Here is a 16,909-nt window from a genome sequence, read left to right on the forward strand (position 1 = left end):
GCATGAGAAAAAAAAATATGATGGATGAGCTTGTGTCTGTGTAGAGCTTTCAGTGACATTACCAGGACTCTGCTTGGTTGGGAGGCTGAGCTGGCAGATGGGAACAACCCCACTCAGCATGCCTGGGACAGGGACAGGGTGGGCCGGCAGTGTGAACGCAGCTGGTCCTTGCCCAGGTGACTGGGCCTGGTTACTGAGACACAACTGTCCCCCTGCTCAGCCCATGCCTGAGCCAGGGCACCACATCACATTTCTAAGTACTTGTGCTGCCCATGCTCCCAGCTGCTTTCTATGATTCAGGGGAAGGACTCTTAGATGAAAGGACTAATTACACCTTAGGCACAATTAACTATTCATGACTTCAATGCTATGCTATCCTAGAGGTCTCAGGTAGGAAGTCTTGTTTGCAAGTGCTTTTCAGATTTGACAAGACTTTTTATTTTGAATCCACACAAACAATTAGACTGGTGGATATCCTGCACAGATATCAAATAATATCTATGAGGTGGGGAAGGCTTCTCCTCCCCACTCTCCAATTCCATGGCCCAGGATTACCATGTAGCTGCCCTTCCTGCTACACAGCAGACCGAGAGAGGAAATGAGCTACAAACAAAGCTATCCCAGCTGCATGAACTTCTTAGAAGAATGAAAATTAACAAACAGAAAACAAACTGCAAGTATTCTTAGAACCAATTAATAATAATAATAATAAAAAATAATTACATAACAGTAATTACAACTATAAAACATATCCCATTAAAATGCTCTTCTTTACAGGCAAAGTTTCTATGAAAAAATAAAATAATAAAAAATTTGGGCTACTCAAATTTGTTTGATAAAATAAGTTATGATGCATTACAATTTACACAAATAAAAGTCCAGAATAGTGTCAAGACTATAAAGCATGAACATAGCATATTGTTCTGGCAAGTGATAAAACTGCTCACAGTGACAGCTGTGATTTATGGAAGCAATTCAAATACACTTTGAAAGTATATTAGCTTCGCCTCTGCCCACAAAGGGCACATTTTAGCAGGGTAGGCCACACCAGTGATAAATTACATACCAGCAAGAAGTGAAGGCAATTGGCAATATCAGATGCCCAAAGGCCCTGAGTTACTGTGATAATGTGGTTTTCATGATAATACCTCACATGCAATGGCATCTGAGCACCAAAAGAAACACATCAAAGCTGTATTTTCACTGGCTTTTTGGTAGATAACATTATGATGGTGAGAGTGGCTGGAACTTCCCAGCTAAAGTTGACATACAAAGCATTTACAAATTGGCTCTGGGACAATGTTTGGCATAGTAGGTCACAGTTTAGATGCTACCTTTTATGTGTAAGCTGGGAAATACCTGTCTCCTGCTTTCAGGTTGTAGATACTGAAGCAAAACACAGGCTGTGGACCTACAGGCTGTCAACCTACCACAGACCTTGCCTGCACCTGCCTGCTGCAAATCTTCAACGGGATGGGTGAAGAGACCTAAGTGTTGCTGTAGTTTAGTTGTGCTAATACCCAGAACGGGAGAGGGACTCGGCCACACTGCAGTCACCATGGCCATGCTGGCAGTGGTGGCATCACCACTTCTGTGAGGGAAGCAAGTTACTAGGCACACTTGTTCACTGGTCACCAGTTGAATCTCGCAGAAAGAGCCAGGCTTTTCCTGAGCCTGGCTCAGAGTAGCACTGGAAAAGGAGCACAGAAAAGGTATCATGACAATGTCTTATCCCACAGCAAGGTTTTACTAATGTAAAAAGCATCACGACAATGTCTTACCCCACAGCAAGGTTTTACTAATGTAAAAGCATGGAAAAATTATTTTAAGACATTTTGGGCTAAATTCTACCCTCTGATGTATTAGCATAGATCAAGACTGACTTCACAGTCAACCTATACATGGGAGGGTGTCTTTTGAAGAGAACACATCCCTGGACAGTACTATGGAGAGCCATGTGGCAGGCTCTTTGCCTCCTATTACTAGGGAACGTTTAATAAGTTGCATCTGGCTCAAATTATTACAGTCCTCCCATTCTGATACAGCTCTTTGCCTCCTATTACTAAGGAAGGTTTAATAAGTTGCATCTGGCTCCAATTATTACAGTCCTCCCATTCTGATACACTAGTAAGCATATCTTTGTGCCTTTACAGCTTCTAAATTAACACCAACAACAGAAATTAGTGACTAGGCCAACCTTCTAAATTAATAGCAACAACAGAAATTAGTGACTAGGCCAAAGTAGTTACAACTCGCCATGGATCAAGAGAAGTTTATCAACAGTTATACATACTGTAATCAGCTCATCTCCAAAAGATAAAGAACTTCTAATGAAGAGTTTCTTTCTGGTGGGCATTTTTAACTTCTATTTAATCCAAAACACTGCCCTGGGAAATGATAATGAGTATCTTTCCTATTTCTACAATATCCATTACCATATAACCTGAGGACCTCAGACATATTGCATACTTACAGAATGAGTTTGTGTAACTTTTCAGAGGAAGTTGGCCATTTCTGGGGTTTATGCCAGCAAATGCCCAAGAACTGTGTTTCTGTGTTTACAGACTCTGGATGAAAAATGCCCCAGTGACACCATAACTAAAATAGTAAAAAACACCTACATTAATACTTTAAAGTAAGTGAGCTAAACACTTTCTCTACAGATGAAGGCTTGAAGAAGATGCAAAAGTGACAAAATTTAGTAGTTATTTTCCTAATTTCCCTAAAGCATATGGGAAAGAAGAGCTCAGTACCTTTTTGAACCTGCCCCACTTGTAGCTCTAATCTAATGGTTAGAAGATAAGAGCTCAGTACCTTTTTGAACCTGGCCCATTTGTAGCTCTAATCTAATGGTTAGAAGAAAGAACATATTTTTCTTGAATTCAAATTCTGGGTAATACAGAGACTACAACACATTTCAGGCTATTGCTTCCATTTATTTATGGCTCTGTAGCACCATGCTTCTGTAGAAACATTTGCAGGAAATGAATTGATTGTGTGCTAAGCGTTAGTCTTAATAGTTTTTTCATTGTTAGCTAATGGAAATATAGATTCAACATTATTTTAAGTTTAATGCAGTGTAGAAGAATTAGTTTAGTGCGCTAATTATGATTTTTTTACAGCACTTCATAGAAATAAAAGGCAGAAATAGAGTTCTTCAAGCAAGGGAGAAGAATGGGAGCATTTTTATTTCCTCAGTAACAACTTGAATATTGAAAATGTAACAAGGAACTCACTCCTCCCCCTTCTTTTTCTTGTCTATACCCTTCAGATTCACATTAGTCACTTAAATAAAGACATTTTTGAAGCATCCCTCAAATTCTACCTTACCAAAAGACCAGAAATATTCTGCTAAACTTTATCTCTGAGCAGGGAAGGGATTCTCCTCTCTGCTGCAAACTGGGTAGGAGGCAGCAGTAATTGCCACAGCCTGTCTTTATTTCAATTACAGAAATAACAAGAATACTCTTCCCTGTCCTATCACCTGCTTGCACTTGTTGTCCTGAAGCAATAAAATAACCCTCACAGCATTCCAGTAATCAGGGCAGTAAAGTGACCAGAAAATGCTCTAACCCAGAAAACATTCACTTTAACCTTTGTTCTTAGGAAAATTTCCCTCTTAAATAGGTTCCAAATCTACCTTCTTTCCAAGCACCCATTTCTATGTTGCAGTCTTGGTAATGTCTTTTAGGACATTTCTTGGAAGGCTAACTTCTCCATGTGGACACAGGTGTTATTTTGTCTAACGAACCCAATTTACTGGAAAACTGTTGCTCCATCTCCATCTCCTCTGACAGCTTCCCAGCCTCCCTGGCCACAGCAGCCAGCCTAGCTGCTGCAGCTGCAGTTCATTTTTCTTTCAAAGGGAAAACAGGAATGTTGTCCTGGGTCCCTGAGACCTCCTCACAGAGCAAAGCCCAGCATCTTATAGCACAGTGTGATGGACTTATGATTTCATGATTCTCTTTACAAGAAAAGATTAAACAGAGAGCACCACTGAAAGGAAAGAAGAGAAGGTGGTCTCTGAAACTTGCTGAGGTACATCATCCCCATCACCTCGCTTCTTTTTTACTAGGTATTCAATAATACCTAGCCATGACTCTACTTGTAGGCTCTAGTAACTATAGCAACACAAACAACAAGTTATCATAAAATCTGGAAACGCTCCATACACGTCAAGTTCCTTGAGTCTTCAAGGAAAATGGTAGCAGGATTCCCAGGCATAAGAAAGTGGTTCTGGAAAGCTGCTATAAAAGGTCAATACAGTATAAAAGCTTACAGTATTTTACCACCTGCTTTTACAGCCTAGTAACTGTAAAGCATCTTTTTGCAGTGCTCTCTTCAAATGGAAGGAAAATTCCCTCCCCTATATTAAGTTCAATTTTCCAGTTTCTGTTATGTCAATATTATAATCTTTTGTAACAAGAAGACAAAAGCTTCTTCATCTTCTTGGGATCAATATTACTGTCCAAGCAAGGGCAACTGGTATCTACTTGCTAAGGCTCGATTTTAACATAACACTAAAACACAAATACAATTCAAACTCAGTAGATAATAATCTGCTTTTCAGGACCAAAGTCTGAAGTACCCAGGCTAGAAAACCTACACACATTTTAGTCATGCAGTACCATTCTCTCCCAAGCCCTGCACACAAATAAAAATTCTGATGGTGCAGGATTGTCTGTGCAGATGCAGCCATCCAAATGTCAGTTCACGCCAGCAGAAGGTTAAGGTCCAAAGTAAAGAGAAGTCTCATACTCCCCAAGGTTCCCTTCATGCCAGCCCTGCTCTTCCACAGTATGATCATAGCAGTTTCACTACTGAAGGACCCCTCAGCAGGGAACTGCAGTTATTCCTAAAGCTAGGGATGAATGAACTGTAAGAAAATGCTTGAGCAAACCTGCAAAATCTGCAGCAAACCACATACAGACATCTGTACAGAGACAAGCAGATCTCTGAAATGCAAATCAAGCTCTGAAAACTGCAAGAGATTGCTTGGCTACAGCTGCATTGTCTTTAAGGGTCATACTTACAGCTTTCAAAAATGGGAACACAGGTTGATGCACTTGTGTCTGTACAGCCCCGGAGAGTACCAGTCTGGCATGGTTAAATAATTAGAAATGAGAAAATGGCAATGCAAAAGTAATCCCTACAATCTTAAGTCCAGTGATTTAGGCATATATGAATGAGATGCAGTACTTAATTACCTAATAATAATAATATATACTGCAAAGAATTTGCCCTAAAAATTGATGAAGAATGCCCCAGCAGAATTTCTATTTTTCATATTTCCTATGTAGCAAACCACAGGAGGACTTCAAAATGGTTTTGAGCATGGCAGCTTATAAGGGCTACCTCAGCTCTTACACAGGTCTAGGCATGCAGGAGCACAGAAGGATTGGTAAACGTTTTCTCCAGATGGATCCTTTGTGAGCTGTGGGAAAAATCCTGTGAGAAGTATGCTGAGTAGGCAAAGTGAATTTCAAAAGATCAAGCCTCAATGAAATCTACATCTGCTTTTGCTTAGACACTTCAAAAGGGCAGTTATCTTGTCAAATGTTAACCTCCCACCCTGGGGAGAACTGGTGCTTGAAGCCACAAGTTTTCTTTCCTCCTTGTTTAATCACATAGGGGAGAACACACCTACCTAAATGCATTCTGCTCATAATTGGAAGGCATACAGGTAGGGCTTTTGTTAATTGTAAAAAGGGTGTCCATCTTTGGAAAGAAACAGTTGGACGCAAGGCATACTGAAAAATAAATTGGCAAAAAAGCTCCACACAAACTTAGTTTTCGGGGTCATTCCAAAGCATTGGTATTGAAGGTGTTAAAATATCAGCTGTTGGTCAGCTGGGATCTGAACAGAATTCACAGCTCCTCAGGAAGGAGTATTTCTCAGTTCTGCTCATGCTCTTGCCTCAGATGCAGGAAAAAATAACCCTATACCAAAAGCATTTTAAACATGTAAGGAAGTCCTACTGTGCAAGGTGGGGCTCATATCCCTGAAATGATTATCTGAACAGGAATGGATGTAAGTATGGCCATCAGTGGCCCACAGCTCTGGTGCAGGGAGGAAAAAAGGAGAAGTCAAAAGACATAGTTGCTTTTCACATGAAAGGAGCCAAATTGGGGGAATTATTTCAATAAGTCTTGCCTATTTCACCCTTCCTTCTATCATACAGTGACTGCTCTTAATCTCACAAAATTGTTTCATGCAACAAAGGGTGGCTCTTGAGCCCAACACAATTCTTTGCCAGGATGCCAGCAGTACACAGGCTGTTTCTAGTATGACAGATACAGTGAGTGGTAGAAATTACAGGTGTTTAGAGAAACAAGGTTTTAAAAAGACATATTCAGTATTTTCTTCTTAGTTCTGTCCTTCTTTTGACACTAGAAAGCAATGCAAAATGCTTTGATAGACACTTTTTGAGCAAAGGTAAAAATTCAGTGGATATACTGAATCCTGAAAAAGTGATTTGACTACCTTCAGTGCATCAAGACTTAAGAGAGTGTCTTCAACAAGTCATAGGCATTCTTGGAAAACGAATATTAAGTCATCCCTGGTTTCAAAACTGCTGGAAACACATGGCACATGACCATTACCTAAAAAATTTAACAACAATTTGGAACATTGTGGGTTTTGCTCCTTTAGAGCACAAGCCAACTATGAAACTAAGCACACATGACCACACTTAACTCTTGGACTTCTGGGTTTCACTCCAGCATGCTAACTCTTAGGACTTTTGAAGACAAGTCAACTCTTGCAAATTAAACAGGTGGTTTTCTGAGGACTGATTCCTGTAATGGACACTCAAACATTCTCCCCTTTTTCACATCCAGAAAGCCTCACCTTGCTTGCAAATATCTTTCTCTAACCACTAAGCTCTACAGACCTTGCACTACACAATGGATAGCTGGAAGTCCTTTGACTCTATTAAAACTTCAGTAAACCTATGAGAAATAAGAAAATCAAGATTTCTGTTCAAAGCCAATGTTGTGGTCACTCAGCAAAGCACCCTGCTGTGATGGCTTCACAGAAATACAATCACTTTACTCACTGAAGGCTAGGGCTTTCCCCCCCTCATTTTCTAAGTATCTATTTGCTGGATGTGCTGAGCCTGTTCACTTACAGGTGCAAACTCAGGAAAAGAGTTCTTGCTGATTAATTATGGTGTACTTGGAAACAGCATTTTACTAGTCAATTAGAAACAATTCTCCAAGGGAAATTGTATTTCCACATGCCCACATCTGTTTCTCCAATAAATCATATCATTCTATATACACAATGGGCTATATTATAGCAAAAAACGGCTGCCTAATACATTCTAAACAGCACTGTAAACTCATGTAACATGTTAATTGGGACCAAAAGAATCAGCAGACAGAAACTGAATGAACTGTGCCCTCCTCCAGGCTTCAAATTGCTCAGAAAACAATTTTTTGAGAACTAAAAGACCATACACATCTTAACTGACCAAAAATCTAAATAAAAATGAGTAGCTCTGCACTTCTACTTTCTTATAATAGAACAAATAAATGCATCAAAGGGGGAGAAAAAAGGGAAAAAGAGGTACAAACTTCAGCTGCATAACTTCTGTCAAATTGAAACATACCATGTCAGCCTTTATAACCATTTGGTTAGTCTCAGATTTACATAGAAGTAAAAAAGAGTGCATGGACGATTACACATTACATTTATTTACATTTTATAAAGCAAAAAAAATCTCTTCAGTTTAGTTTGTAAACACTCCATAGACCACTATCAACACACATATAAAAAGGACAAAAGCCGATGAGTCTTTATCACTGTGAAGTTTCCACCATGGAAGTATAAATAAGTTTCACTACAGACATAGGTTATCTCCATGAAATTAGTGGGACCAGTGTGCAGACTCAACAATGCCCTATAATCCTACTAGGAACAAATTTTTATTCCTCTAGGAAACAGAGATGAGCAATTCAAAGAAAAGCAGATAGTATTTGCTTTATGTTACTTAGAAATGTTTTCTTCCTGAACAGGACTCTGACATAACAAACTCATGGCTTACCATTTTTATGAAGCTAGCCTGGGGCTTGAACAGTTCCTGCCTATGACTCCAGTAGACCAGCATGCTGAGGCATGGTTCTGGAGCAGAAAAATACAGCTCTTTTAACTTCTGAATTAGTTTGGGGTTCTTTTTTGTAAAAAAAAAAAATACAACATCCTTTACCTCTTCTTATCAGAATATCCTGCTCACTGCTCCATGATATTGAACACATAATCCGTATCATATATGCTTCATTGATCCTTTCACTGACCAGCTTCCACTGCATTGGCTGAAAAGCCTCATGGTGAAGCAAGACTAACAATGCTGCTTTGAGATCTCAAAGGCATGCATGGGAGCTGTAAGGAACAGCAGTGTGGCACTGAGGGGAAACACTGAAGTCCTGTGAAGCTGCGTGGGCAGGAGAGAGAGGCTCAGGATGAAGCGTGTCTCAGATGTACCTTTAAGTCTCCTCAGCAGCTCATCACAATGGAGCAGAGACTTGATATGATAGATACCACTGAAAATTTTGTGGAAGGCAATACTGATCCTATGGTGCCCTAACAGAAGGGCAGAAAATTATTCGAAAGATGTTAATACACCTATGCACCTTGAACATCACCTCCTCCCTCTGTAAATCAAGTCCTATCATCAGAGGCTTTATGTGAGTTATAGCTGAGAGAGCACAAGAGCATTTGCCTATGTCAGCACTGCAATACAAATCATCTGGTGATAGCTTGGGTATAAAATTTGCTTTGTAAAACCCGGCTCCACTCTTTAATGCACAAATCACAAGCGAATTCATACTTTTCTGGAACAAAGAACATCAAGAAACCTAATTCAGATTTCTAATTCCTGCATTAGATGATAATTCTATTTCACCAAATTACTTTTGCCTGTGATGGAACTGCATTAATAATTATTTATTGCCCAGCTCAAGGTTAAGTGAAGGAACAGTCTCACTGAGATCCTGTATAAGCCCTTATTTTTCACAATGTGCTACGTAAGATTAATTGCTTTCTATTTTTCCAATAGAGACAGAATTAAAATTGCCATTTGCTACAAACTATTAATCCAGCAATCATTTTGAAGTAGCACATTGCTTCTTCTAATTTAATACATTTCCCCCTTTTCTTATTCTGTAAAGTAGTACTTGGCAACCTTAAAAATTCAATTTATGGAGGTTCCTTTATAGGACCTGTAAAAGTCCAGTCTTTTGCACTCCTGCAGACTTGGTAAAGGTAGCTGCCAACAAAGAGCAAACTGGAAATGCAGCATTGTTGAGCAGCTGCTACTGAAGATGTTCTGTTTTACCAGCATGCTATTTGGAAGCCCTGAGGACAGTGCTGAAGCATATAATAAATTGTTTCGATAACACAAGCTGACAAAAAGAGCAAAGATACATATATATATAGCCTAAATATCTGCTTGCTCAGAAATGGCTGCTTTATTTCATTTTTTCCTTAAGCAATGCCACAGGGCTAAGGACTTTCAGAAAGAAATTATTCTCAACAAGCAAAAGCCTGCTGTTATTTACAGGCAAAGTCCACTAACTTCTCATGATGGCTGTGAGATTTTATTGTATGAGCAAATATAAGGAACACCAAGACTGAAGATAATGAGAAATTCAGACAGTTGTAAACCCACAAAATATTCCAAACAGCACACTTAGGAGTCCTACATGTACTATCCCAAAAGGTGTTTACTGTTTTCATCACTCAGTAGGAACTTTGGGTATCCAACATTTTACATGTGTCAGTAAACAAACAGCTGCCTCAGTAAAAGCTTTTTCTTTCTTTTTCTGATTTATCTAAGCATTTTAATGAACTTTATTAGAGATATACAATAGCCTTGAATTGGATGGCCACCATGGTGTCTGCCTTAATAGTCTTTTAGCCCTGGATGCAAGCTCTCTGCTCAGTCCCAGGAGTCAAAAATAAAATGTCTCCATTTATATATATTTACACAGTTCTTAGCACAGAGGGCTCTCAAGACTAGCTGTAGCACCTTGGTATGACTATGGTACAAAAATCATTATTGCACAGGTTGGCCTCCTTTCCTTTCCTTGTTCTTAAGCATTTACATGACAGTAGTCAAAAGACTCTATTTGTAGCCAAAAAAGACCATATTTGTTACTAAGACATTAGGATCCTGGGAACTGCATTGAAAAGATAAATTAAATACCTAAAAAGACAGAACAAAAATCTGTGTTAAAGTACATATAAACTCAGCTCCTTCCGGACAAATTGGAGTAAAAACTTAGCTAAATTCCCATTATTCAGGTATGGTTGGACTAGGGATTCAAACTTCTGAAAAAGGCACTGTGTTAAAAATAAAGGAACTTCAGTTCAACATACTGAGTAGTGTGCTTGTTTGTTTCTCCATCCTGAAAATAACATTCCTGATGAGAATATAATCATGTCTTGTCACCAACACAGAAACAGAAGCAGAAACAGAAGCTTTATTTGTCAGTTCTGGAGCGAATTAACATAAAATGACTCGCATTTACAGCCAAGTCTTTAGACTGGCAGCAAAGGCCAAGTAAAGAATCACCTCTTTGCCTTTTCAATCTACATCCTATCAGGCATGAAAGAACCTTCACCAGAGTCTGCAGCAAGAAAACCTGTGTTTATCCTTATCATTCATAATGATAAATGCCAGAGATACCCACTGGGAAGTGAAACCTCAGCAGGGACTATGTATCACTAGTAATAAAAGAAATAATCAAGCTGTTGTTAGAACCAGACACTCAGACAGCAAATTCAATTTTTTTTTATTTTCTGTTCAATACCAATGACAGCTACCAGCCATCATGCATTACAATTAGCTCATGCTACAGGAATGCTATCTGCTCTGGTGCATAATGAGTGAGCTGCAACAGAGAGCAGGACTTGGGGAAGAGGTGAAGAACTATTTGGAGAGGTGTCACATAGCCTTGCCAGTTGCCAAGGAAACCAGCTCCTTTCTTTGGGAAGACTCAAGGGCTGCCTCCTTCACACCCCATACTATCAGCCTTATTTCACTTGCAAATAAACAAAAGAGAACTTTAAACAATTGCTCACTTGCTATATGCATTCACACTTTCTGTATAACTAACATTGGTGAGTCAAAAATATCCTTGGAATTGCAGAGGGGTGCTGCTCTTAAGGGCAGTTTAGGCAAACATTAATTTCCTATAACAAAGGCTGAACAAAATTCAGGGAAAGGCACTAGGACTTTTTAACACATTAGGGCTGGTCAGGAGAAACACCATTTCAATTACTGGGATGTTCTTTAGCTCCTCTACCCTAACACTGAATGTGTGCTGTGGACTCTTCCTCCAGGCAGCTCATACTCACATACAATTCTCCTACCGCATCCCAATCTAAATAAGTGTACTGTTCTATTGAGTTTTACAAGTGCAAAGTGTGCTTTGATTCTTAAAGCCTCAATCAATAGCAACTGTAAGGCAAAAGCTCCTCCCCTTCTTCCCGCAGTGCAGATCTCTGGCATACACTCAGAATATTTCTTCAATTATTAGCTTAGACCCAAAAGGCCTCCTGCACTTCTCCACATCCCCATCCTGTTGCACGCTTTCATCTGTAGAAAAGTTAGGGAAAACAGAGCCCTGAAGCCTACAGACTTACTGTGAGCAGCATGTCTGAAGTGGAGTTGGAGATGGCCTCTGCCCCTCCAGAGAGGCCTTCTAGCATTTCTGTCGATGGTAGGGCTCCACTAGTTCTACCAATAGCAGGAGGGTATTGAAAAAGGAATTTTAAAGAAAAAAAAAAAAAAAGAAAAAAAGAAAGATGTAGTCTGTCTTTGCTCTCAAGGACTACAATATAAATCTCTCAATTATTCAGTGCTGAAAGATTCCATCGCAAGAAGTGGGAGCACTGCACATTGATCCAACACAAAATTAGCCATAGAAATGATGTATGACTCTTTGGCAAAGAAAAGACAGAAATACAAAGATTCTTTGTAGACATTGTTGAATCCCTTAGAGTGTTCCCTATATTTTAGCGTGTGGCCTCTGCAATTTTTACAGAGGCTGTTTTGAAGTTCTATCCACTGCACAATGCTGTTAGAAGTCTTTTCTCTGTTGTTCTTGTACATTAACTGACCTGAGATTAACACACATTAATTCTCTAAAACAAAATTTAAAAGATCTTTATTTTCCTGTGAAACCCCAGGAACACTAACAGAAATGGCTTACATTTTAATTACTATCAGAGAAGTTGAAGAAAGCTTGAGAAGCCTTAAAAGAAAATACCAAATAAGTGCCTGTCTTAAGACTCTTATAGCTACTGATCCTATTGGTGTTCTCTTCCCTCAATATTTGCTCTCTCTTGGTATGAATGCTGAATAATTAAAGAAGTCATTTGAGGAAGAACAAAGCTTTTTGACAAAAGTGATTTTGCCTTTTAATTTTCAGAATCAAGTTTGCTGCAGGGAGTGTGATAGTATTAATTCTACTATTAATTTAAATTACAGATATTTTGTAAAGTTGAATGCTGGTTCAGTATTTGTGCAGCACTATTGCTGAACATCAGAAAGACAACAGGATTTAGTATTTTAAGACTAGAAATTCAAAATCCTCTAAGCCACAGCAAGCTTCTCAAAAAAGCTTGCTGGCTTTCCCACTGAGCTTCTCAAAAAGTACCAACCTATCACTCCAGGAGGACTGCAGCCACCAGTTAATCAGACTACTACTACACCCTGACTGACAGGGGGTCAGGTTACTTTCGGACTCTGTCAGTGGTTTCTTTTTTTTGTTGTTTTTTTTTTTTTTTTTTTTTTTGTACTGTTGTATTTGTTGTTGTTTTGTTTGTTTTTCATATTAAATTGTACTTCTCTTCTGGAGTCTCTCACTGGTTTGCTTTCAAACCAGCACAGTCTTGCATCTAAACTTAAACATACAGTATGTATCATGGCAAAATACTATAAAAGCAAGACCTTAAACTTAAAAAAAAGAAAAAAACCCCAAAAAAGAACATCTAATATATAACCAGAACTAAGCAGGTTTCTTGCTTTATGCCCTTCTTTTTCATGCACTTAATTGAGTCTCTCACTGGTTTGCTTTCAAACCAGCACAGTCTTGCATCTAAACTTAAACATACAGTATGTATCATGGCAAAATACTATAAAAGCAAGACCTTAAACTTAAAAAAAAGAAAAAAACCCCAAAAAAGAACATCTAATATATAACCAGAACTAAGCAGGTTTCTTGCTTTATGCCCTTCTTTTTCATGCACTTAATTCTCTGTTCCTTCACTTCTCTAAAGAAAGAACTGTAAGAAAGATGGAGAACATCTCTGTACAGCAGAGATTCCAGTAAAGATTTTCCCTGCAAAGCACAATATGTGTTAAAACCCTCTCATGCAAAGGCATCTTGGTTTCTCATACCATGGGAATGTCTGAAGTTGGAACAAAATGATGAAATTAAGCAAAAAAAAAGAGAGAAGAGTACTGCTTTTCTCCAGAGGTGATTTATGGGAGAAAAAAAAAAAATGCCTGAAGAGCAGTCCCCTAGGTTTGCTACATGCACCTCCATGGCACAGACATCAGAAGTCCCTAAGGCAGCTGGTACCAGCAGTGCTGAGCTCTGCCTTACTGCTACTCTTGTGCTGTCTAAATGGAAGCACTGGTAGGTAAATCTTGAAATTTCTGGGCAACTTAAAATACTTGGACAGAAACCAGTAATAAGTGTGGATTACTTCAAGATAACAGTTCTGAACTTTGTACTCCTACTGCAATTGCTGCAAACTCCTTTGTCTGGCCATACTATTTCACAAAATTCTTTTAAATTTCAAAGCCTTACATCACTATTAATGAACCCAGCACTACCCTCAAGTATCTAAAACAGTAGGACTCTGTCCCTCCCATTCCTGTCAAGCCCCTGTAAAAATGAGATGCACCACCCTTGCAATGTTTTCCAGCAGCAGCAGTATCTGCTGCAAAAAATGCAGCATTGAACACAGATGGACACCTTCCATACAAATCTGTTTCAATAGCGTAGTAAGCAATTACTGTTAGAGAAACAGTTTCTTCAGATAATTAGATACTTAAAAATTGAAGTTGTTTATGTTTATATAAGCAGAGAAATTATAGACAGAATTATGCAAACAAATCTATCATGGACCATGAGCTCCTGTCAGGTTGCTAATGAAGGTAGAAAGCAGCAATCTTTCTTTATAAGGTTCTCTAATGACCATGATAACAAACCAATTTTTTTTTTTACTGCTGCATATTTCCGTTCCCCCATTTTTTTCCTCACTATGTATCAGTTTATAATGACAAATGCTCTCTGAAGACAAAGAAGATGAAAGAGACTTAAAGATAACCTTCTTCAATTATGCTGGCACTGAAATTATTAAATTAAGCAAAAATCCAGCATTTAATTGTCAACTTGGCTCTGATTTCTACCTAACGAGTTTATGGACTCTGTTAAGGTACATTCTGTCTTTGCTTAAAATTTATTTCAGAGATGTGTTAAAGAGACAATTACTTCTTTTACCTTAGTGGAAGCTGTAAAGGCTAATAATACAGTACTCCATCAGAAATATTACCTTTCCTTCAAGGCAAACATTTGCTGTTTACAGAAGATCCATGTATACTGATTAAGAAAGGATTCTACATCCAGGCAGTTTCAGATATATACTTTCCTCACACAAGGAGTTCCTTTACCTACTGTACACAAACAACTATATTGCTTTCAGTAAAAAGCAGAGATTTCCTATGCTGTCTGAGCCTTCTCATGCTATCTGGGCACTGAAGCAGGTTATAATGGCAACATTTGTTGATTCCTGAATCCTAAAATCATTACATTAATTGAAGGAATTACAGAACAACCAATTACGCCAAATAGCATTATATTTTGTCTGGAAATATTATAGTATAAACTTTTGGCTGGAAGATTTACTATAGAAGTACTGCAGATCTTAGCTTTAATCTCCTCAAAAGATGATCTTCATTGCTGATGCAAACACACACCCCTGAGTTTTACCTTACAACGGTGTGATAAACCAAGCTAACAGCCTTTTACAATTAGGCCCAAACAGGAATATAAATATTATTTTATCCATAAAATTTCTGCTGCATTCCAAAATTATCTGGAGCATCAGACAAATATACAACAATAAAGCAAAGTATAAAAAAATCTGTAATTTCTTGCAGCTTATTCATTTGTGAACAGCAATAAGAACAGTTGCACATCCCAAGGTAATACTCATGCATTTATCCAGATCAGGCTTATGAAGTACTTGCTATAATGAAAGAAAATAGAGACACAGATATAAAATAACACATTGATGATTTCTTCTATCATGATGCAATAAAAATAATTACTGATTTATCATCAATATATCTCTATTTTTTTCTATTCAAACACGATAACTAGGATTAAAAGATTTAAAAAGTATCATTATAGAGATAATAACTGAAGAATGAATTACTGATGATGCCAGACATGCAATTTACAGAACACTGCTAGATGTGAAGACAGAAATAATATTTTTTCTGTAGGGTTACAAAACTGGGAACTTCACAGTATCTTACCATCTGTTACAGAGCGCAGAAATTAATAACAGCAACATACCCAAGTGGTTTGAAAAATGAGCATACTGTGTTTGAGAATACCTGTCTGAACACACCTTAAGAATCCACCTATGATGTCCTGCATATGCCACACTGTGACAGACATCAGCTCAACCCTGGCCCCATTCAATGGCAACACTTTGAAAAACTTGGCATTGCGCAGCTCTGGACACAAGAATGGTGCAGAAGAAGCATAATGAAGAAGAGCAATGATGGCATGTATCTGAGTGAAAGAAAAGTGTTTCTGTTTACAGTCAAAGATACCACATTTTAGCTTGAACAGAAATGAGTGTAATTGAAAATGGCAGAAGATTTTATAAAATCTTCATGGATGACACTGTTTGTACTAGGCTTCTGCCAGAAACAGGTCACTTAGGTTCTCATATACGCCAACACTTAAGCAAATAAAAACAAAAATGGCAAATAAACACGCAAAATGTTTTCATCCTTCCCTCCAAATTATTTATTGTTGCCAGAGCTCTAATCTAATTTTAGGTGAGCTCATCTTTTTTTCTGCCCTGGAGCCATTTTAACTCAATATTGCTCTTCTTCCAGAGCCACGAGAGAGTACAGGCTCCCTTAGCCACCACAGATGTTGTGCTGACATTTTACTTTAGCTGTTTGCTGTACGAGTTATCAATATGGCTTCACTGCTGACGAGACCTTTTCTAACAAAAATGAGAACAAATTGCTGGCATTAGATCAAACTTTGACCTCTGCATTCCAAACCAGGGAAAGTAAGACCTGAACTCCTCGCTGCTGCTTTGAAAGCTTGCAAAAGCTCCTCCAAGCAGGCAAACTTTTTATTTCAGTAAAATATTTCCTGAGCTGCCAGGCTGAGGCTGCCTCCTCTCTCACACTGCCAGATGAGCCAGCCAGCAGGTACAGGCAGCCAGCTGGGGCTCCCATGGGCCTGCCTGCACCACAGCTGTCCTCTCTCTGAAGCAGCAGCAAGTGATGTGAGGTCTTTAGGGAAACCGTTTCAGAAATCATCTTTTCAATCTGCCTCCTTCCCATCTGTTCACCATTCTCATCCTTAGTATTCCTGACCTCTACTCTTTCACCAGCACTACTGCACTCCATGTCTTCCTTTTCCTGCCCCTGGCTATCCCTGGCTCTTCATGTGCTAACATGAAGCTAAGTCTGTGTGGAAGGAAAACTGCAGCCTGAAACGCTTGTGGATTGCTATTTTCCAGACATATATGAGTTTCTAGGAAGATTTTAAAAGCTTTTCTGGGTGCGATTACTCTGTCAGTTTTCCTCAAACAACCCTCAGAGTAACATTTTGGGGTCATCATCTAATTTCCATC

At 38.7% G+C, this 16,909-nt stretch overlaps 1 protein-coding gene across 1 annotated transcript in view; it reads right to left on the reverse strand.

The window, feature by feature from the left end:
* Positions 1 to 1,430: 1,430 nt before the first annotated feature.
* ARPP21 (cAMP-regulated phosphoprotein, 21kDa) overlaps positions 1,431 to 16,909 on the reverse strand; it is a gene marked incomplete at its 3' end in the record, with an annotated part of 87,009 nt that continues 71,530 nt past the window's right edge. Inside the window, exons 21-22 of the mRNA XM_009079705.1 lie at positions 15,656 to 15,822; positions 1,431 to 1,690 (exon numbers count right to left, since the gene is read on the reverse strand). Coding sequence (XP_009077953.1) covers positions 1,431 to 1,690; positions 15,656 to 15,822 — 427 coding nt within the window. The remainder of the gene's footprint in view (positions 1,691 to 15,655; positions 15,823 to 16,909) is intronic.

Source organism: Acanthisitta chloris, unplaced genomic scaffold (genome assembly GCF_000695815.1).
Source record: "Acanthisitta chloris isolate BGI_N310 unplaced genomic scaffold, ASM69581v1 scaffold8238, whole genome shotgun sequence".
Lineage (NCBI taxonomy): Eukaryota > Metazoa > Chordata > Aves > Passeriformes > Acanthisittidae > Acanthisitta > Acanthisitta chloris.